General features: G+C 54.6%; 1 protein-coding gene across 13 annotated transcripts in view; it reads right to left on the bottom strand.

Annotated features, from left to right (window-relative positions):
• The window catches only part of HYDIN (HYDIN axonemal central pair apparatus protein), a 127215-nt gene that overhangs the window by 11065 nt on the left and 95306 nt on the right, over nt 1-20844 (bottom strand). For 9 of the 13 annotated variants that reach the window (XM_035336922.1, XM_035336926.1, XM_035336932.1 and 6 more), the window contains 30 exons: nt 20211-20384; nt 19005-19225; nt 18736-18888; nt 18233-18416; nt 17645-17786; nt 16833-16998; nt 15921-16562; nt 15224-15433; nt 14682-14887; nt 14357-14539; nt 13962-14081; nt 12615-12774; nt 12346-12518; nt 11581-11779; nt 10770-10869; nt 10155-10254; nt 9479-9647; nt 8963-9201; nt 8560-8674; nt 7869-8073; nt 7333-7568; nt 6622-6773; nt 5859-6051; nt 5289-5397; nt 4419-4679; nt 3810-3952; nt 3340-3558; nt 2039-2199; nt 1330-1442; nt 372-606 (listed from right to left, as the gene is read on the bottom strand). In XM_035336922.1, the coding sequence (XP_035192813.1) occupies nt 372-606; nt 1330-1442; nt 2039-2199; nt 3340-3558; nt 3810-3952; nt 4419-4679; nt 5289-5397; nt 5859-6051; nt 6622-6773; nt 7333-7568; nt 7869-8073; nt 8560-8674; nt 8963-9201; nt 9479-9647; nt 10155-10254; nt 10770-10869; nt 11581-11779; nt 12346-12518; nt 12615-12774; nt 13962-14081; nt 14357-14539; nt 14682-14887; nt 15224-15433; nt 15921-16562; nt 16833-16998; nt 17645-17786; nt 18233-18416; nt 18736-18888; nt 19005-19225; nt 20211-20384 (5683 nt within the window). The remainder of the gene's footprint in view (nt 1-371; nt 607-1329; nt 1443-2038; nt 2200-3339; nt 3559-3809; nt 3953-4418; nt 4680-5288; nt 5398-5858; nt 6052-6621; nt 6774-7332; nt 7569-7868; nt 8074-8559; nt 8675-8962; nt 9202-9478; nt 9648-10154; nt 10255-10769; nt 10870-11580; nt 11780-12345; nt 12519-12614; nt 12775-13961; nt 14082-14356; nt 14540-14681; nt 14888-15223; nt 15434-15920; nt 16563-16832; nt 16999-17644; nt 17787-18232; nt 18417-18735; nt 18889-19004; nt 19226-20210; nt 20385-20844) is intronic. The other 4 variants (XM_035336927.1, XM_035336929.1, XM_035336930.1 and 1 more) reach the window with 3 other exon arrangements.

Here is a 20844-nt window from a genome sequence, read left to right as displayed (position 1 = left end):
CGAAGCTGACATGGCAGAAACACAGAGCTGCGCCTAGAGCAGCATACAAGTTTCTGCATGGAGAAGGAGGTCATGTTTGTCTCATCAAGAAGCACAGCTAGGGGTTAGCTGGCCCCTAGACAGCCTTTCTGGATCTCTCATTTCAGATTTTGCAACCCTCCAGATTAAAAATAAAATGCCATTTCCCAGTGTCTCCATATCTGCTTTTACAAGGCCAGGCAGTCATCTTTGGTTGGTCCGGAGTGCTCGTTGTTTCTGCAGACTCTGGGGCTTGCTGTCCCCAGCTCTGCATTCCCACCCTCCAGTCAGAGGCAATACCATGACTCAGGGTAGCCTGAGTTAACAAGTTAGCGATCCTGGACGCTTCCTACCTGCAGAGCATGCAGCTCTCAAAGTCCCCCATGTACACCGGGGAGAACTTCATCTGGAAGAGCTGCTCCTGGCCGGCAGGGATGGTGCCACTGCGGGGCTCGACAGAGAAGAGCGGGGTGGCACGGATGGTGCTTGGAGGCGAGCTCAGGGAGAGCGAGTCGTGCCCCGGAGAGCAGCCCCGCTGGCTGGGCTGGAGCTTCTCGGAGGCACCAGAAGCGGAGGAGAGGAAATCCCCTGTGGGAAGGAAGAGGTTAGCAGGACATCTTCTTCCAAGAAGGAAATCTGCTGTTCCTCCTGCTGCAAGTGGATGGGAGGAGAGCTGGGATGCTCTTGGCGTGTCCCTGAGCCTGTGCTTTCAGCAGGAGGGCTCCCATTGAGGAACAGAGTGGTCAAGGTCATCTTGCTTCTGTGTTACTGCTGGCCAAGTTGTAATCCTGGAAAGTCTTGGGGATAGATGTGGAAGTGAGGACAGACAGCAGAGAGAATTGGGGGTAGGAGAGGACAAATACAGTGAAAAGGCCCAGCAGAACCAGAGAATTGCTTTTATCAAAACACAACACCGAACATCACTCCATAGAAGTGATTCCAGCCTCGGATGAAGGCTATGTCCCTGTTAGCAAATTAAATGAGCCCAGGACTGAAGCCAGCTGCTTCACTCCACATGGTTAAACTCTCTCCATCTCCAGAATGGAGTTGCTAGGTGCAGACATCTGCAGAATGGTTTCTGGCCAGCAATTACTTCCAAAACATTTCCAGGAACTACTGGGAGAATTGGTCTGGGTCAAACCTGTGTCAACTAGCCATAGAGATCAGTGTGTTACAGCACCTGAGAAAATTTCTGGGTGCTATTTCATGTCAGACAGCCTCATCTCTTAGGGACAGCATTAAGTCCAGTTTAATTCAGGTGACTAAAACACACCGGGCAGCCCCAGCTGCCACGCAGAGCCAGTACCTTACCTTCCAGGGTGGCGAGGAGCAGCTCCCCAGCTCGGCTCGCTGCCCTTTCATCCCCCACATCCTCCATCCAGGTGTAATCCAGGGCCACATTCCCTGTGTTGGACAGCCGGAAACTGGAAAGCCAGAAGGAAAACAAAAAGCCCCATAAATCCGAAGGGAGTAGAGAAGTAGCACTGCCAGGTGGGCTCCTGGCACCCTTCTTTGTGCTGAGCAGTGTGTTCTTCCCCAGCCTTGTCTACACTGCTGTCCTGGGCTGTCAGGGACAAAGTAATTGCAAGTTTAGAATTTAGAGGAAGGTGCAGACATGGTGCCTGGGAAACTTAACCCAAGGGGTTTTACTCCAGCCTCACATCTCAAGTCGGCGTCATTTTGACAGCAAACTTGTCCTTGAGCAGGTGAGGACTGGCAACATGCAAGGAAAGCAGACCCATGGTTGCTCCCAGCAGAAAGGCCCAGCAGAATGGCACCTCCCCTGGCATCGCAGGCAGGAGCATCCCCTCTGAGTCTCAGCAGCCTGATGGAAATTGGAAGGAGTTTATGAAACAGCTGTGCAATGAGCATGTTGGGGGCTGGTGGCGCGGGAGCATGAGTAGAAGGAAAAGCAGAGGCCACTGAAGCCCACCATGGCTCTGGGGAAGCAGGTACTGGCTGTGTGGTGCTGTGCCAGCCCTGGGCAAAGGCTGCTCCCTGCCTGACCTCCACCACTCACGTGAATGTCCTTGTCTGGAAGAGCAAGGTCTCCTTGAACTGAATCGCGTCCGTATCCAGCTTGAACTCGGCGTAATCGACGACGGCGCTGAGGTGAAGCTCCACCTCGCGGCTGCTCCTCTCCAGGAGGCTGTGTGCTGGTTCTGGGTCTGTCTCGATCACCTCCAAAGAGGACAGGGAGGAATCACTGAGCAGAGCCCAGAAAGCCAGACTGAGCACAGAGCCTTTGGGCCTCCAAAACCAACCACAAAAGGGGTTAGGAAGGACCGCTCCCATTTATTTCCCTGGAAGGAGGACAAAATCTGACCCTGCTGCTGAGCACTAAGGCATTTGTTCCTCCATGCTGCTCAGAGAAGTCACCACGATGACTGTGAGCACACCGGTGGGGATGATGACCAGCTATCAGTCCCCACGTTCTAATTCTGTAGAGCGACCTTTTTCCTGGCACCCTATAAATCTGGCAGGTCTCTAAATTGGGATTAAGCTTCCCTAATGGAACTCCATGGATGGAGAAACCCAAGAATGAGCAAATCTAGAAAGTGCTTTCCAAATGTCACATGTGGTACAGCAGCTGTCCAGGCATCCTGGAATGGGAATGAATTTACTAGGGAAATCTCTGGCTACTGATGGTAGAAGGTTGGAGGAAAAAAAAATGGTTTAGTGGTCTTACAAGGGCTTAGAAACCAAAGAAGAGACATTAAGAGTGCTTCATCACTAATTATAGGAAAGCAAGAGCTTCCAGAGACTATACTCTGGACTCCCATGTGACTGCCCCATGCTGCTGGGGCTGCCTCATTATGAGATATCCCACATGATATAGAGACCACAACAGAAACCTTAGCAGCATAGACAGAGCTTACCCAAAACGTGCCAGTGGGCTAGCCAGTGCACACAGAAGAGAGAGAGTGTCACTCTCCACTTCCAAACAAGAGCTAGAGCACAGAGGGGTTAACTCTCCATTGGCACAAAAGGCACTGAATCGGATGAAGAGTTATTAACACCCTGAAAGGTGTTATAAAAATAAAATGTGACCTCCCACATAACATGGGCTGCAACACTTCTGAGACCAACATTCACAAGTGACTAAAACACCTCTCACCAACAGACTTCCCCATCTCATGTGAGCATAACAGGTCACAGTGAATCCATCTCTCCCCAAAACCACTCCGCTGGTTAAAACTCACAGATGGCTCACATTTCAGGAGGAAGCAGGAACTGCTAAGCCAGCAGAGATGTTGGCCTGCTGCCGTGGGCACCTAGTTTTGTGGAAGCTGGGTGAGCTTTTGCTGTCGTGCTCCTTACCTTCTTCTTGACAGGCCACGAGGCTGCCTGGCCCCTCGTGGCATCCACCCACTTGACAGTGCGCAGGCGGTCGTCCCAGTCGGTGACCTGCTCCGGTGGCAGCTGGAAGGCGATCCTGGCCACCTTACACCTCACAGGTTGCCTTCTGAAGGTGACTGCCACGTCTGACTTCAAGGTCACTGTGATGTCCTTAGTGCAGCCAGAGTGGAGGTGTCCCACCTACAGCAGAGAGCCAACCAACCTGGAATCACGGCAAGGGCAGGACCGGCAGCGAGGACACCACCTCCCATAGCAGGGAGCCTTTTTGGTGGGGTGGAGAGCCCTGCCTGAACAAAGCTCCGTGCCTAGCAGAGTCTGCATCTGCTGGGGGCACTGAAACGTGGCACCAGTATGTGGAAAATCGTTGGTGGATCCCAGGAGATGTCAGGCAGTGTTTGGGTAGTGGGAAATGCAGAACTGCCTGAGCTCACCTGGGGGGAGAAGTGAAACGGGGGGCCTGCCGGCCACTCGAACCGCATCGCCTCCGCCCGGCTGCGGTTGGTGATCGTGAAGGTGGCCTGGTAGGGCTTCCCAATGTGACAGTCCCCAAACTGGATGTGATCCGCTCTGGCAACTGTTAAGAAGCACAAGGGACGTCAGTGTGCAGCCAGGTCCATCCACCCCCAGAACACGCATGTCCAGCTCTCTTCCTAGCTCCAAGCCTCTGGGAGATGCACTTCCCTGTTCTACACCCGTCCTTCAGAGATGCACCCTGACACATCCCTAAACGTGGTGCAGAGGGACGTGCATTGCAGCATGCCCATGGCACGCACGCTCACAGACCACCAGGCCTGATGGGTGACAGCACAGGACTGCTTATGGAGAGGACATGGGATCATACGTGGTCTTTGTCCCCACAGGACACCATGGGCCAGTAGGCCTCCTGTGGCCCTTGTGTTCCCATGTGTGGCTGCTGTGCAGGCTACAGAAGGCGACAGGATCTGTCCACTAAGGCTATGCCACACCACACTGGCCCAGGGCGAGCAAAAACGTGTATTTTCCTATTCTTTATTCCCTCTTGGTAGCCTCTCCTCTTTTACCTTCAATTGTATCCTCCTCCAGATCGCCCTCAGTGCTCTCCTCAGCGCTGTCTGCCACGAGTCCATGGATGTTGTCTATGGTGAAGTCATCCTCGTAGCCTTCACCCACCAGCTGAATGTTGGTCTCTTCGTAGGGGTTGTCCACCACAGACAGGTGGATCTTCCCTTCCACGCGCTGGGGCAGGCTGGGTTTGAAAAGCACGTCGAACTCTGCTGATTCCCCACGGTGCAGGACCAGGGAAGCAGTGTGGGGCTTCGTCCCTGCAGAGCAATGGAGGTGAGAGACAGGGACACAGCTGCACAGAGGAAACACCTCCAGAGGGTGTAAGAGGAATAAGTGGCTGCAACCTAGCTGTCTCTAAGCACAGGTTCTCCCCCCAGCAGCTCTAGATGTTCCTCCTATGTTCACAAGACAATGACGGCACCATGCATATCCTGAAGTGTCTTAACTTCTTGTAACACCTGGCTCTCAAACTGCCTCCAGCCAGCTCCTGCCATACCTAAGCTGAGTCAAATAGTGTTGTCGGCTTCTGTTGGCTGGCTGTGGGATCAAGGGCTGCCTTCGTTCAAGCTGGTAGCACTCCCCACATGCAGCAAAGACCTCGGACGATCCATTGAAGTGCTGATAGTTCCCCAGGGCTTTCCCACAGCTTGTCCTGCCATGCCCAGAAGAGCAGAAAAAAAAATCCTACAGCTCGCTAGGAAGAAATTCTGGAGGAGCAGTCTGTGGGGCAAAGTCCACGTGAAAAGCTAGGGGTAGAGAGAGCCCCAGGAAAGAAACTGTTTCTAATACTTGCTGCTTGGCCAAACCATAAGCAGGGCACACCCTTCCCCGTGTGGATAACCACATTTCACAGTTAATGCATTTACCTTCTCCAGCAGAGTCCTCCTCCATACCTGCAGCCTGGTAGATGCACTGTGTGGTTGGCCTGGCTCTCAGGAAGAAAACTCCCTCTTCGTCCAACAGATCTATCGTCACCTGAGAAAAGGGAACACAGCATGACCACATCTGTGAGGGTACAGGACTGTGGATGGACCACCACCCAGCTGCTGCTGGTCCACCACTAGGAACCCTGCATGCTGCTTGGCTTACCACAACTCTTAGCATGAAGTGGAAGCAAAATAGGACAGAAAAAGTGGTCAGAGGTGATGGAACATAGTTAAAATATAAGTAAACAGGACAGAGTATTAAAAAGTAATGAGCAGAATGGAATTAAACGACAACTGAGTTTAATTAAAATGTAGTAAAACATGGTCAGATAGAACATAACATAACTAGGACACCACACATTGCCACTGAGAACCAAAATGCGAGCAGGGAGGGGTGGGAAGGGGACTCGCAGGGTAGCAGCACATCCCAGCCGTGTTTTCTGGCGCCTCCTCCACGGGAGGAGGGCTTGTTCCCAGAGCAGAGGGTGCATTCCCCAAGCAGGTCCTCACCTGGACGGGTATGATGCCGGCGTTATGAAGGACCAGAGGGAGCTTTTCGGAGTCACCCAGCAGCAGCTTCTTGAAGAGGAGCAGAGGGTTCCCTCCCTTACTGTGAAGGACCGGGCGCAGGACTGTTACCTGAGGCATATTCCCCTCTCCACTGATTTCAAATTTCAGGCTTTGGGCTTTAATTGCTGCAGGGCTGCAGGAGGGACAGAGGAGAGGATAACCTGAGTGGCAATAACCTGTTTTCCATTTGCCAGGCAATGAATGGGGTGCCACCCACAGCCCCCCTTGTCCCTCTCCTCCCATGTCCTGAACATGGTTCCAGGGCCGAGTAACCAGCTCCTCTTACAAGGGCTGCAGTTGTTCCTTAATATGGAATCCCACGACATACCCTAGGTTAATCACATACGGTCATCTCCTTGGAACATAAATAAGGAGGAGATAATGTACGGTGGCTTCCTGGCACAGAAACCACTTCATCCAGCCCTTTGGCCATGGAAAGCCCCAGCTCAGCAGCTGCACCTCCACGTTTTTCTGATTCACTAACTTCCAGTTGGCTACCTAACGCTGAGCAGACTTCATAGCCAATAATACACGCTAAACTATGACTCTTATTCTTCTGCCCTCCTCTACCTAGTAGTTACTACATGATCCAATGCTAACTCTTCTTCCTAGGGCTCCTACAAGAGCTAGGACTGATGACAGGTCCACATCCTGCCAGAGGAGAAGCAGAGAGGTCCCCCTGCGAGCTCACAGGGTGCATTACCTTGTCTGGGCATCAAGTGAAGCTTCGAAAGTGCACTGGTAGCTCTGCATGGTTTGTGGAGTGAAGGTCACCGTAGCAAAGGCATGGGAGTGGCTGGGCACGCACATCTGGATGGGGTTCACCTCAAAAACATCACTGACACGGATGTTGGGCTGGGGGAAGCGCACAGAGAGGTGTTAGGAGGAAAAACCCTTCTGTGTGATGTAGCCTGATGCACGTCGTGGGGATCTGGGGACAGGACGGGCTCCTTCTGTCTCAGGGGGTGACTCCAATGTGGTGCTGGCCTTGGAGAGGGAGCTACCATAAAGCCCAGGAGGGCCAAAGCTTGCTCTGAGTGCTTGGCATGTTAGCAGCCACCCCAGCTGATGTGAGAGGTGGGTGACTGCATGGAAACCCTGCAAAACATCTAGAATTGACCTTTAAATAGATGGAAAAGACCAGGGAGCCTGCTGAAATGGCCTCCTTTGAGCCCAGACACATCCAATGTGCTTCCAAGAGAAGGGTTCAGGTCTCCCACCACACATCCAGAGGAATAAGCCAAAACCTTGCTTGAGACATGCTGAGTTCAACCCAGCTGCCACCTGGGGCTGCTGCTCTCCCCCATAGGCTTCATCTGCACGTTGCTGGAGTAGACAGGGTGAGATGAACCTGGAGAATGAGGCAGGCTCCTACCTTAGGAGAACAACAATCACCTTGGCTTCTATTTCTTACCTTACCGGAGATGGGTCTGATGGAGAGGACCACGTTGCAGGGGACTTTGCCCACGTTGCGGATCTTGAAGCGAGCAGTGGCCCGGTGCCCAACCAGGACGCTGGTGAAGATGAACTTGTTCTCGTCTGTGATGAACACACCCCTGTCCTGCACGGTCTGCAGGATCTGGCAGAGGTTGGTGTTGCTGCAGATGCGATGCTCCTCAAAGATGGACCCTATGTCGTCAGCCACAAACGCTGCGAGAAGCCAAGAGGGAGGGCTGAGATGGAGGAGGCTTCCTGCTGGGTTTAGCTGGACCACGTTGGCCTCACAGAAGGCTTGATAAGCCCCTTCTGCCCAGGTCACTGCAAAACTCTGCCCGGAAGCCCAGGCACCCTCAGTCTTACAGGGCATTACTTCCTCTTTGCCCTTCCATGTACCCATTCCAGCCTCTCCCACTGGTGCACTTGAAAACCCTGAGGGGTTCCAGCCCTTTCAAGAGGTCTGGGTGCTCAGCAGCAGCAGGTCTGGCCATGGGAGCCTGGGGGTGGGTGTACCTGGGAGGCAGGACTCGGCCATCAGGGTGTAGGGGATGCCCAGGGGGTTGTCCCTGGGGTCCCTGTCGCTGATATCGATGGAGAGGTGCTCCTCACATGGCCCCAGTGTCTCTGCGTGGCAATCCACTGTGATCATCTGCTTGTCCCCAGGATGGATGGAGCCGAAGCCGGGGTACACCGTGAACATGCCCAGGGTGAAGCGAGCCTGCAGAAAGAGTCCCGGGAGAGGCTGGGGGCTGGCAGCCTGGCCTTGGGCATCCCCAGCAAGGACTGTACCACCTCCTGGCCTCCAGATGGGCAAAAAGGGATTGTCCATGGCCTAGAGGCAGCCCCAGGATGATGTGAACAAGCCAGTAGGTTGTGCAGGCTTGTCCCAGGTGACACTGAGAAGGAAGTTTGGGTGTAAAGGGTGAAGGCAGTAGCTAGGATCCTTCAGCCTCCAGGGATAAACAGGAGAGCAGAAACAACCATGAGAAATGATGAGAGGGGAAAGAGGGGGCCTGGTGAGAGGGCAGGGAAGGGAGAGGTCCCAAGGGCTCCAGGTCTGAGCCTCTTCTGGTGGCCGGTAGGGGATGGAGATCCAAGGACCTGCACACACAGACAACATCCCATACCGCAGCTGTGAGCCCCGTCCTAGGTGCAGTCAAACCCCCTGACCCTGCCACATGCTGGGGGAGTAGGAGCCACCCACCTGCATGAAGGGGTTTGCTTCCTTCTGCAGGGACTGCTTGCTTTGCTTCGCAGAGGTTATCACCTTGCTTACGTTTTCATTCTCCTGGGAGTGGATGGATTTCTTGTGATGAGCACTGGAGGAAAAAAGCAGAAACACCCATGGTGCTGAGCTCCCCCGGCCATGCTCCAAGGCCAAGGGCTGACCTTCCTCCCCATAGATGAAAGCCTTCAAGGTTCACGTTCCTCCTGCTGCCACGGGGCAGGGATAGATCAGCTGTACCACCAGCTTTGTCCTACACGTGGGGATGCTGAGGCATTTTGGGTCCCATGCTCACAAAGGGACCAGGATCCAGTGCCCAGCCTGCTCGTCACACACCGTCCCACAGTCCTGGCTGGGAAGGGTGCTGCAGCTCTTCTCTCACCTTTTCCTTGTCAGCCCAGACACATCCTGGTCTGCTTTGTAGATGAGGAACTTAAAGTCGAGGCTGCCTCTGTTCTCCAGTGCGATGGTGCAGGTTTTCTTGGTGCCATTGACCAGGGCACCGAAGCTGATGAACGAGGCCGGGGTGATGCTGTACTTGCTGAACAGAGCTTTGGCGGACACCCGCACGGGGATGATGGCGATGGTCTCCCCTCCTTCGCAGAGGCTGGGCTCAATCACCTGCAGCCAGGGGAGGGGTTGGTAAGGCAGCAAGGCGACCAGCCCCGCTGTCCCCTAATGCCCCATGTCCCCTTCAACCTCCCCTATTTAAATCCAGCTGTTTCAATGCCTCCTCCAGAGACGGATTTTCAGCTCTACTTAAGAAACATCTCCAACAGCTTCTGTAAGACTTTGCTGTGTACATCTTAGAGAGGGTTTCCCAGCTAAACCTTTCCTTCCAGAGGACAGACGTCCTGCTAACACCTGGGTAAGTGTCCCCATGGCTCAGGGACCTCACCTGGCACTTCAGGATGGGTTTGTCCTCGATGTTCATTTCTGCCCTGGGGTGGAAAAGCAGCTGGACCTGCACGGGGCGCTCGGAGGTGGTCAGCACCCCTCTCTGCGGCTGGATAGAGAAGTGGGATGCCAAGTCTGGGATGCTGGTATCCGCATTTTCTATCTTGAAGCTGGGGACAAAGGGAAGAAACAAAGACCTCTGTGGTTAGAGGTACTGGGTGGCAGCAGCACAGCTTGCTGCTTAGGTCCTTGCTTAGGACCTCAAGGAAAAAAAAAAATGAAAGGGTCCATCTCTGCTTGGGAAATCCCAGATTTTGACACAGACTACAGACAAGAGTGCTGTAAGCTCACTTCAACACTGATTTTGTCATTCCCTCCTTTAAAGACTTTGATAAAGAGAAATGAGCACACCCTCAAATGAAGGGAACCAATCTCAGCAGTACGGGGAGCTTAAATTTCAGCCTCTTCTCTTGGTTCCTGCTGAGCCATAAAGAACAGCTTGTGGCTGCATTCTCTGTTAAAATATTTGAGGTACGAGAGCCCGGATTTTGTGTTTACCCAAACTATGAGGAAGCCAGCATGGGAAAAGGTTCCAGCCTTGGACAGACCGGGACACAGGGCTGGGCAGAGGGTGGCACTGCGCAAGGACAGAGCAGGCAGCCAGAGCAGAGACCCACCTGTACGCAATCTCGTACTTCCCTTTGTTCTTCAGGGTCAGTGCTTGCTTGGCATCATCCAGCACCTTAAGGACTCCAAAATCCACGCTGCCATCTGTACCTGCAGTGTTCCCACAGAGAGAGGTGAAGATCTGAGAGCTGCCGGGGACTGCACCAAGTGACAAGGTACGTAAACAAAGTTCTCAGACATCACAAAATCCTCAGCAGCTTTCCCCATCCAGGGATCTTTCCCTAGCTGCTCTGCTGCCCTTTCTCTTGCTTAGAGAGCATCTGCAGGGGTCAGCAGCTAACGAGCCTGCTTTCCATCTCCCTGCTTCCAAGCACAGATCCACCAACTACGTGCTATGCTGCGCCTTCAGGAGGTGCCAGCTGCTTTTGCACATTTCAGCATACCCAAATCAATCTGCCTGTGAAGTGACACACTTCAAAGCTGGGGCACGAGACCCAAGGCTGTCTGTGCCCTGACAGTAGTGCTTCACACCACGCTGCGTGGAGGACACGTGCTTTATGGCCATGCTTGCATGCTTCCCGATCCTGGCCTAAGTGTTTTGGTTGCACGCCTGCCGAGGCAATGCCTGGCACCTGGACTACGTTGGTTTGGGTGCATCCACTGACCTTTAGGGATGGTGATGCTCAGAGCAACATCATAGGCTTCCGCGTGGATCTGGATATTTTCAATCTGAACAATCCCCAGGACGTTCTCTGCATCTGAAACCTGAGGCAGCAAGAAACAAACACTGCTTGGACAATTCTCCTCTCTTCTTTCAGTAGGTGACATTATGGTCCTTGTCTCTACTGGCTGGCTCCACCATGGCCTCCCCTGCTTTGTGGACTACCAGTCTCTTAAATCACCCAGCATCCTCACCGAAAGGCAGCCACGGGGGACAAAATCCCAGGGTGAGAGTTTGCTGCCCTATGTTAAAAGCGACAGGTGGACTTCAGGATGGGTGCTGAGAATGCACCAACGTCTGGACAACCAAGTGACAGCATTCAGCCCTGCAGAGCATCAAGGTGCATGTGGCATGGGCTCAGGATGCTGCCCCGTGATCCAGGCTGACACTGCATGGGGACAACACCCGGTTATCTGGGATGGGGATGCTGAGGGATGCATTGCAAATGCAGTTTGAGGCAGCAGGCATCAGGGGCACAGCTTGTGTCTGCAGGTACATCCCTCCCTGACTCCACAATTTACTTCCCCAATGCTGCAAGAGCATCCTAGCAGTCACCTGGTTTCCAAAAAGCTGTCCTTCAGCAGGAGCCCCTCGCTGCTAAGGACCTGCCCACCCCAAAATTACAGGCAGAAGGAAGCTCGCAAAGCCCCCTCCTTCAGCCCTCTTTGCAGGGTACCCTCCCCGCACTGCCTCCATCCCTCAGGACCCGTGGGCGAGCCTTGCCCCACTCTGCAGGGAGAGCAGGGTGCCCTCACCTCCAGCCGGATGGTCTTCTTCACACTCAGCGCCTTGGTGGCCATGAAATGCAGGTACACCTCCAGCTCCATGCGGGGCCCCACCACGCCTTCGTCCTGCGACACTGAGAAGTCCTCGCCGAGGTTTTCCAGCCCACTGAGCCTCCAGGCTGCGGGCAGCAGGGTGTTGTTTCGCAGCACCAGCTTCTTGCTGTCCTGCCTGCAGGGACATGGGGATGCTCAGCACTGGCGGCTGGGCGAGCACCGCGACTGGACGCAGCCTGGGGCAGCCCCACGGGTGGGACCAGTTGGGTGGCTGCCCTATGTGACAAGCCTGAGAGGTGAGGTCCTGGGGGAGAGCAGCCAGCAGAAGGGAGATAGGGAAGGGCAACGGGGCTGCTGTGGTGTTTGGAGAGCTGGAGCTGACCCAGCGGGCACTTCCCCTGGGAACAGACAGACTGATGAAGCAGTGGCACGGGGTGGCTCAGGGCCACAGCACGTGGAGCAGGGACTTCTCCAGCATGTCTAGCTGGAGTCAGCTAACACGAGCAGTGGGGCACACACAGCTCTGCTGTGCATCAGGACGCCCACCGCCCAGCACTGCTGGGGACTGCGGAGCTCGCGGCCACCACGGGATGTCCAAGCCAGCGAGGAATGGTGAGCTGGAGACTGGGAATTGCTGGGGGGAGGAGAGACGTCGGTCCAGCCCCATCCTAAGCAGGCACATGGCCAGCCAGAGAGCCCAAACTGCTCTTGTTCCTGGCAGATGGCCCTGGGGTGGCTGACCTGTGCAGCAGCAGCTTGTCGAAGTGCACTTGCTTGGGGCTGACCCCCAGCTCCACCCGCACCCCCTGGCAGCACAAGGGGAAGACCACCGGCTCCGGGTTCTCCTTAATGCAGCACACGAGGTTGTCTTCAATGAGGCCAGCTGACGTGGGGTACGCCCAAAGGCTCAGCTCCTAGCCCCCATCCCCCAAAAAAAGACAGAGAAGAGGGTCTGGTGAGCAGGAGGAGCAGTCACTGGGTGCTGCCACCGCTGCCTGCCCATCCCCTACCTGCTTCTCATTTGGTTTCAGCATCATGCTGGGAGGGTCCAAAAGGAACGTGTCTGCTTTGAGGTCGTGCTCAAAGAAGAAATGCACCTCTGCTTCCAAGGGGGTGGTGTTGAGGATGGTTATCTTCTCGCAGTTGCTGGGATAGTGCAGTGCCTTGTACCTGTCAGTGGAAGGGGAGAAGGCTGCAGCAGAGCTGCTGGGGTCATTGTCTTTGCTACCCATCGAGGCCAGCGCTGCGTCCTGGCAGGAGGATGCTATCTGGAGCCTCACCAGGATAACCTAACGAGCAGGCTAAGAGAAAGGAACACATTCAGGGGCACATTGCGTGGTGGGCTCAGCTTTCTGTCACCTCCATGTCTGTGCCTTCACCTGGTGCCCCTATCCCAGAAGTGTGATGATGCACAAGCCACTTAAAGAAAGAACATTTTGCAAAATGTAAATTGAAGTGTTCCTGCACAAATAAAAGCTAGTCAGGCACATGGCCCCTTCCCCACTGCTTTGGTAGGTTTCCTTCCCTGCAGGGTTTCAAAAATGCTTTTGCAAAGGGGTTTTAAAAATAGTTTAGCTTTTCTCATTCAGAAAATCCACGAGACTGCCTTGTGTTTTGGCTTTGCTCAAGCTGACTTTGGGTTTGCTCAAAGTCTCAGGAAGGAAAAAGAAAGGATGCTTTCCCAAGAGGAGTGCTAAATTTGACAAGTGTCCCTTCCCTAAGGTGTGAAGTAGCATTTGGAGTTAAATGGTTAAACAGCAAGCAGAAACCTGAGACCATTCTTCAGGCTGGCTAAAGATCCCCCCCACACTTTTTGTTTGTTTGTTTGTTTAAAATATATATATATATATATATAAAAGTTTTTATTTCATTCCCCTGAGTTGTGAAATACCACGAGATCTCCAGGCTTCCCATGAAAATAAGGACTTCATTTCTAACATTAAAGAAAAAAAAAAAAAGAGTAACGTTAAAAATAGACACACACCAGCAGCTTCAATGACTTTTTATAAGCAGACCTTATCCAGCAGTAAGTTTCAGGAAAACATAAATCCCATTTTCCTTCCTCTGCAGGTCACACACACGCACATTGACAGGCCAAATCATAAAACCTGACTACATTACAGATCAATCAGTGGTTTCCAACACCATCCGCAGAATAATTGCTCGTTCAGTCTGCCTGTAGAGCTCAATGCACTTTAAAAAGCACCATTAAGCTCATTTTCCTGAGTGATGAGTCTGAGACGGGCAGGGAGGGCACAGGGTGCCTCCAGAACTGCCCACACAGCCCTATTGGCCCCACATCTCCCTGGGAGCAGGGGGGCACCAGGCTGCCCCCCCGCCGGCTGGGGAGCACCTACCAGTCTCTGGACTTCCCACAGAGCAGCGGCCCGAAGTGGAATACGCCTGTGCTCATGATGTACTGCTTGAAAACAATGTCAGCATCTGCCTTGCTCTTCCTCCGGTGAGGAAACACCAGCCTGGGCAAGGAAAACAGCAGGAGGATGAGATGCTCTAACTGGAAAAGCTGGCCAGGAAGCCACAGCCCTCAGCAGCAGCTGGGGTTCCCTGCCCCAGCACGGGATGAGATGCTTGGGTGACCAGGCAGCACCCAGCTCATCGTGGGGCTGGGTGGTCTGGAGGGTCCCGAAGGAGCCACAAGGTGATGGGGAAGTGGTCACTGGGGCACAATGGGCAGCCCCAGCTCCAGGGGCAGGGGGAGGCAGAGCAGGAGGCTCACACGGAGCAGCATTACCGTGGGTCCTGGCTGATGGTGGGGTACAGGCAGGTGCCCCTGCAGTGCAGCTGGTGCAGCCGGTTTGTCCCCAGGATCTCAAAATGCAGAGTCTGGTCAAACTGGCCCAGCACCGTGGAGCTGAAGTGTACCTTCAGCTCAACCTGGCCGCGGGCAGGCACGATCCACCGGCAGCTGCTCAGCCTGGTGGATAAAGAAGATGCTTCAAGATGTTGTTAACGAGAAAACCAGAGCAGGAGGAGGGCTGGGGACTCACTGTCCCAGGGCCACCCGTCTGGTGGGACAGCCAGCTGGCTCACCACCTCCTTCTGCTCTCGGGGCTCACCTGAGGGGCTTCCCTGGAGGTGGGCCCATGTCCACGCTGCTTTGGTCCACCTCAGGGGGACGTGGTGGTGGTGCCCCCGTGCCTGGCCCGTGGAGATGTTTCTTGCTCCGGCCAGAGCTCCGCTTGTCCTTCAGAGTCTCCCGGCTGCCCTCAGCCTTCTCCTTCCTCGACCTGCCTCTGGTGGGGGTGACCTGCTCCTCCGATGTCTTAGCACCAAGGAAGAAAAGGGAGAGAGAAGTGAGACCGGCCCCGAGACATCCCCGTCCTGGAAATAAAGCTACAGGCTTGTTGACAAACACTGGAGAAAGTAAATAAATAACCAGCATCTACTGGTTTCACAACTACCCAGTGCCTTCGTCTTCCTTGCCAGGCTTTGCTTTGCCTGTGAAACCTCTCCGTGCCCAACCTTGTTCGTTATTTGGAATGTTATTCCGTGCCTGCAGGCGTGGGCCCCCATCGCCCCTCACTGCCCTCCTGCAGCCGTCCTTCTCCATCTCACCCACTCTCTGCACCCCGTCCAGCCCAGCCCCCTGCCCTGGCACCTTCATGGTGAGTGCGATGGGAGCATCCACGAGGCTTTCTGTTTCCTTCTTTTCTTCTTCCCCCACTGCACCTTCTGGCACAACAAAGATGAAATGCTTGAGGGCTTCTCCTGCAGGGGCCACCCGCTTCTCCGGGTAGCGGATCACCGAGTAAAATGTGGTAGGAGGAATGGGAGGCCCCGAGGGACCCAGTCCCAGGCCATCCAGGATCTAAAAGATAAGAGAAAACCCTGTTTGTCCTTCATCATCTTCATCCTCACACACTTTCCCTAAGGGCACTGAACTTTTGGACTGAATTTTTGGCAATGTTTTTATATGGAGTACTCTGATTTTTTATGCCCAGTGAGGTGGGGTGGGGAGGCATCGCCAGGACCTACAGGTGGGACCTAGAGAGAAATACCTTCCTTGAAGAACACAACTGAATGAAACAATGACCACGAGTCACCCTTCCCTGGGACCATTTTTAATGATTTCCAGACCGGGAAAGTCTTGGAACAGTCAAGATGCTTGAACAGGGAGTGCTCCCTCTTTCCACCCACACGAGGGACACTGAGAACCTCCCCAGCCACGTAGCTGCTGAGGACCCATGGTGGAACAAGCCTGGGACAAGGCTCTGTGCTGTCATCACCTGGTGGGACACAAAGCACCAGGGCCCAGACCATGGCAGCCTCAGCATTTGGGTCCCGAGGGGCTTTACCTCCTCTGCTGTGGGCAGCTTGCCGCTCTCCAGGATCTTCCCTGTAGCATCTTCTGCGCTCAGCACCTGGATGTCCAAGCAAGGCACCCCAACATCCTGGCCCTTGGCTGACCATTCTGCACCTTCCCGTTCCAGCCCAGATAACCTGGATTCGATAGCCTTCAGTTTTTCCAGCCACTCCCTCTCCACCCGCTCCTTCTCCAGCCTCTCCTGGCGCTCCTTCTCTCTGTCCTTCCGGCTCCTGCGGCTGGAGAGAGGCGGGTGCTGGTCTTCTGCTCGGTGCCTCGCCTCCTCTTGGCTCAGAAGGGACAGCAGAATGCCCTGAGCCCTGTCCCAGGATGACAAAATATGCATGATGTCTTTCTGTGATGCCTCATAGATCTTAAACCTCTTGGCCAAGATCTTCTCGCTGTCACTCAGGGTCTTCTGCTTGGCTTCCTCTTGTTCGACTTTTGTGGGTTGCACAGCCACCACCGGGCTGCCATCCGTCAGGGGAACCTTGCTCCGCTTTTTCTTATCTTCCTTGTCACCTGCAACAGAGTCCAGGTGCTCCTTCACAGACCCCTTCTTATCCACCCCTTCGTTGATGTCCGAGCGGTTGCTGGTGGACATGTTGGTGTTGCTGGTGGAGGTGTTCAAATTCTGGGCAGGAGGAGAGGGGAAAAGAAGTTAGCACTTCAAAGCACCGACCCCAGTGCTGTGGGATGGTGATGATCGAGGTGGAGATCAGAACGCCCTGGTGGAGAAGCAGTGCAATCAACCAGTGTGGTTTCCCAGCCCAGCCCCATGTTCCCCCAGCCAGGTACCTGTCCCCAGGCACAGCAGTGTGTGCTCCTGGCTTCTCATGGGATGGTACAACTCAACAGGAGGGTCCCCAGGGCTTTTCTCCTCTATGTAAACACAGCCACCCACCTGTCTGCCTCCTTGCTGGCTTTTCTTCCCCAAGGCACTGTCTTTTTCTTTCCCAAGCTCTCTCTTCCCCCGCCTGGACTTCTTCTTCATCTCTTCTTCCTCCCTCAAGCGTTCTAGTTCTTGCTTGAGCTTTTCCTCAAGCTCTCGAGCCAGCTGCTCCATCTTCCTTCAGCAAACCAAACAGAAAACATCCCTGACAGTCACCAGCTGGTCTGGCTGCAACCCCAGCTGGTCCCCTGCTTCATTCCCTGACCCTGAGGCCAGGCAGGGCCATTAGACCACCTCTGTGGACTTCCCTCAACCTGGGGAGATTGGGAACACCCAAACTGAGGAAAAGTAGGGCGGGCCAGCCAAGTCTGGGACTTGCTGTTACAAGGTCACAATTGTGCAGCTCCTCTGATAAGATCCACCTGCAGCACGCTGCCAAAGACAGCTCCACCATCTCTCCATGCTGACCCGTGAAGCCCTCTCTTGATTTCCCAGTGTAAGCCAACTCACAAACCACGAGCACCCACACTTGTTCGGCTTATCCAGCCCTTCTGCTTGGGCACAGCTCACTCCTTAGCAAGAAAAGCCATATCAGCCAGAAAGCAAAGGCTGCAGTAATTCCCCTCCTGCAAAGCAGGCTCTGAACAGCCAGGCTTCATACAGCCATTGCCCTTGGAAACTTATGCTGTCTGTCCTGGAAGTCACAACAAGATCGGAATTGACCAAATTAACTTGGAGGCATTTGTAGGGGTCCTACATGGGACAGGAGCAAGGAAACCCCTCAGGGACACTACTGGAGAGCTGCCCATGGGAAGCGTACAGACCTTCTCTTCCTCTCACGCTGGACTTGTAGTATATTGTCATCAAACTGAGCTTTCTGCTCCTCCGTGAGGGCATCATACTCCTCCTCATCCATCTCCTGGAGGCGTGTTTTCTCCCTCCTGGCAGCTTCCTCCTGCTCCCGTTCTTCCGCACACACCGGGGGAGGAATGGTTAGCAGCTGCAGGCAGAGCTGGCTGCTCTGGGTGAGCTGACAGGGCTCAGAGCCCTGCCCAGCCCCAGCTGGACGTCCTGCCAGGAGGCAGCGGGCAGCCCAGACCCCTGCTCTGGCTGGAGAATCCCCCGAACTGCTGCTGTGCCCTGCCTGCCTCACATGCCCTGCGCGGGGCTTAGGTGCTCAGCCATAAGATCTTGCACTTTTCCCCAGCTTTAAAGCCAGATGTAAGGGAGGCATTTTGCACACTGTGAAGCTGTATTTTAAGTAATCGTGAGCTGAGCACTGGCTACGCTGCAGCAGAGGGTGGAAGGATTAAAACATCTCTTACAAGCTCCATCAACAACACCCATATGGACACATGGATAAGGCTGAGGGCCTAGAGCAAACATTTGAGGGGTACAGAGATGGTTCTCACCTTCCTGCTCTTTTGCAGCCGTCTCTCTGGCTTTCAAAGAGGCATAATCCTGGAACAGGTTCACGAAATAGATGTGAGGCCGGTTTCTGGCAGCTTTGAGCAGGCAGAGGAGAGCAGATGCCATGCTGCTTGCAAAGAGGGTCTCCAGGCCATCAAACACCACTCCCTGGTAGCAGTCACTCAGCTGTGAATAATGCCAAAAAGGAAGAGAGAGTCAGTAGCACCATGCATTAGGCTCTTAGCTAGGCAATCAAACAAAAGTCAAAGGGCATCAACCATCCTGCTGACCATCAGCTTGGAGCTGATGCTCCAAATGCATCAGCTCAGACAAGCTCCTGCTCTCTGCCACCTGATGGCATCTGCAACTTCACCCAAAGATGCTGCTGGCAGCCCAGCACTCCCTCCAAGAGAACCCTGAAGGCATCTCCGTGCCTCTTTGCACCAGGGATGTTATCATTTGCCCCCACCCTCCCGACCCCAAAGGTAGAGGAGAAGTGCCGTGCCTGCAGCCTTTCCGAGAGGATGGCCCCCAGCAAGTCCTCGGGAAGCACACAGCTCATCAGGCCCGTCTCTCCTGCACCGCTGCCGCCAATGCTCAGCCACTGCTGCACGGGAAAGCAGGGAAGCAGCGAGACGAGGTGAGAACTGGAGGAGCCCTGCAGTGTCGGACATCACAAGGAAAATAAAACACTTTGGAAAAGACACAGGCAGCTCCCGCTGCTTGGAGCTGGGGTCTCAGCCAGCACAAAGCTTGAAAGGTCCCATGTGTTACCAGCGTGATCACCTGCGAGCTTGCCAGGTCTGTGTGCTGCTGTCTCTGGGACTGGGACCCGTGTCCATCCATCTTCCTCTTGCCTGTTGCTGCACTTGCCCGGCTGCGGGAGCCGATGGACAGCTGGCTGGCTTTGTCCCCGGAGCTGGACTGGCTCGTGGCCGGGCTGTGCCTGGCCTCAGTGCCGAGCTGCAAGCTGAGGGACGCCTCCGTGCTTTGACCTGCGGAGGAGACAGAAGCTCTGCAGGTAAAGCTGCTGGTAAAGCGCAGCGTTGGATAGTGGGCTTTCAAGGCAGAGACTTCTAATGCACAGCCCCGTGTCCTTCCTACCAAATGGGGCAGCACGCATGCAGTAGACACTGTTTGCATGGTAGCTCCCCTGTGGATCGAGCCAAAGGGTCGCCCCCCAGGAGCACCATCTCCCTCCCTTGCAGCCATCCTGCATTCTCCCACGGGGACTGTAACACACAGCCGTGCCCCAGCTGCCATCACCCATCTCCACTGGAGATGCATCTTCCTCGCCAGATATCCCAACCGATCCCATCTTCTCTCTCACTTGGCAGTGGAAATCCTCCCCTCCAGAGGCAGGGCCTGGCCTCATGCTGCACAGCTTGCAGCACCAGCTGCCCGATAAAATACCCTAAAAGGCGTTGGTCTCGTATGGAGAACAGCACACCATCCACGAGCCGCGTGACCTGGTAGTGCATATAGGAAAAATCTCTGGAGAAAAGAGTTGATTTGCAGCACGTGCTTTGCAGCACGTGCACGTCTCTCATCTGAAGCTCCTCGGGGAGGCTATTCTTCCCTTTCTCTCATGTTTGTGAAACCACGCTCCAAGTCAGGCATCTAGTGCTTAATGAGCCACTTCAGAGGGCTTTTTCCTCGTTAAAACAGGCAGCAGTTCTGCCTGATGGCCGTGAGGAGCAGGCTGAATTCAGCTTTGAGGAAATATTAAAAAGCCCTGAGAAAAATGCAGGTGTGCTTCGCCGCTCTTGGGAAAAAGGACATGTGCTAAGCAGCCCATGGGCAGGAAAAAGTACCCCTGCGTGAGCCTTAACATAAAGAGATTCCACCTAACCAGCGATGATTTATGAGTTGGCTTTACATCTCTACACACAGCACCCTAACAGAGCTGTGAGCTGGCAAACTTCTGCTTCAGTAGAGGAAGAAGCAGCGGGTGGCTGGGGCAGCTTTCTGGGGCCTTACCGGCATCCTCCATCTCCTTGTGGCTCTGCTCTATGGCCGCCCTGAGGCACAGCTCCCGCGCACGGAGCCCGGCCGAGCTGCTCCTGTCGGAGATGGCTTCGGTCACCACCGAGTCGATGGTCAGGCGGGCTGCGCCGTAGCGTCTGGAGAGGGCCACTGCTGCCGACGTCTTTCCTGGAGGGAGAGGAAGAACAGATTGGAGAAACTCACACGGGAGTGATCCTTTAGTGGAAACCCAGAGGGAGGCAGCTTGGATGCAGTTAGGAGCGTCCTCTGGGGATGGGGGGATCACTCCAAAGGGGGACCTTTGTCCTCTGCAGTTGTCTGAGTGCTCCAACCCTGTCCCAGATGTTTGCTGGCCTGTCCCAGAGGGCTCATGCAACACATAGGCATGGTTTGGGGCTCAGCATGGGCTAAGAACTGCCCCCAGAAGGCAAGGCAGGATTTATGGCTGAATGAGAACCTATCTGTACAGACACTACGTGGACCACTTGCAGTTAGGGAGAAGGCTGGGACTGCTTCACACACAGTGGATCCACGGTCTGCCCACTTCAGGCCACCAACCAAGCGCCAAGGCCCCCCACGACACCCCTGGCCCAGTTCTCCCACTCCTTGCAGCCAAAGCCATGGCACA

This window comes from Oxyura jamaicensis, chromosome 11, assembly GCF_011077185.1.
Source record: "Oxyura jamaicensis isolate SHBP4307 breed ruddy duck chromosome 11, BPBGC_Ojam_1.0, whole genome shotgun sequence".
NCBI classification, from domain to species: domain Eukaryota; kingdom Metazoa; phylum Chordata; class Aves; order Anseriformes; family Anatidae; genus Oxyura; species Oxyura jamaicensis.
Note: the sequence above shows the minus strand (reverse complement) of the source record. Positions and strands in the feature narration are given on the sequence as shown.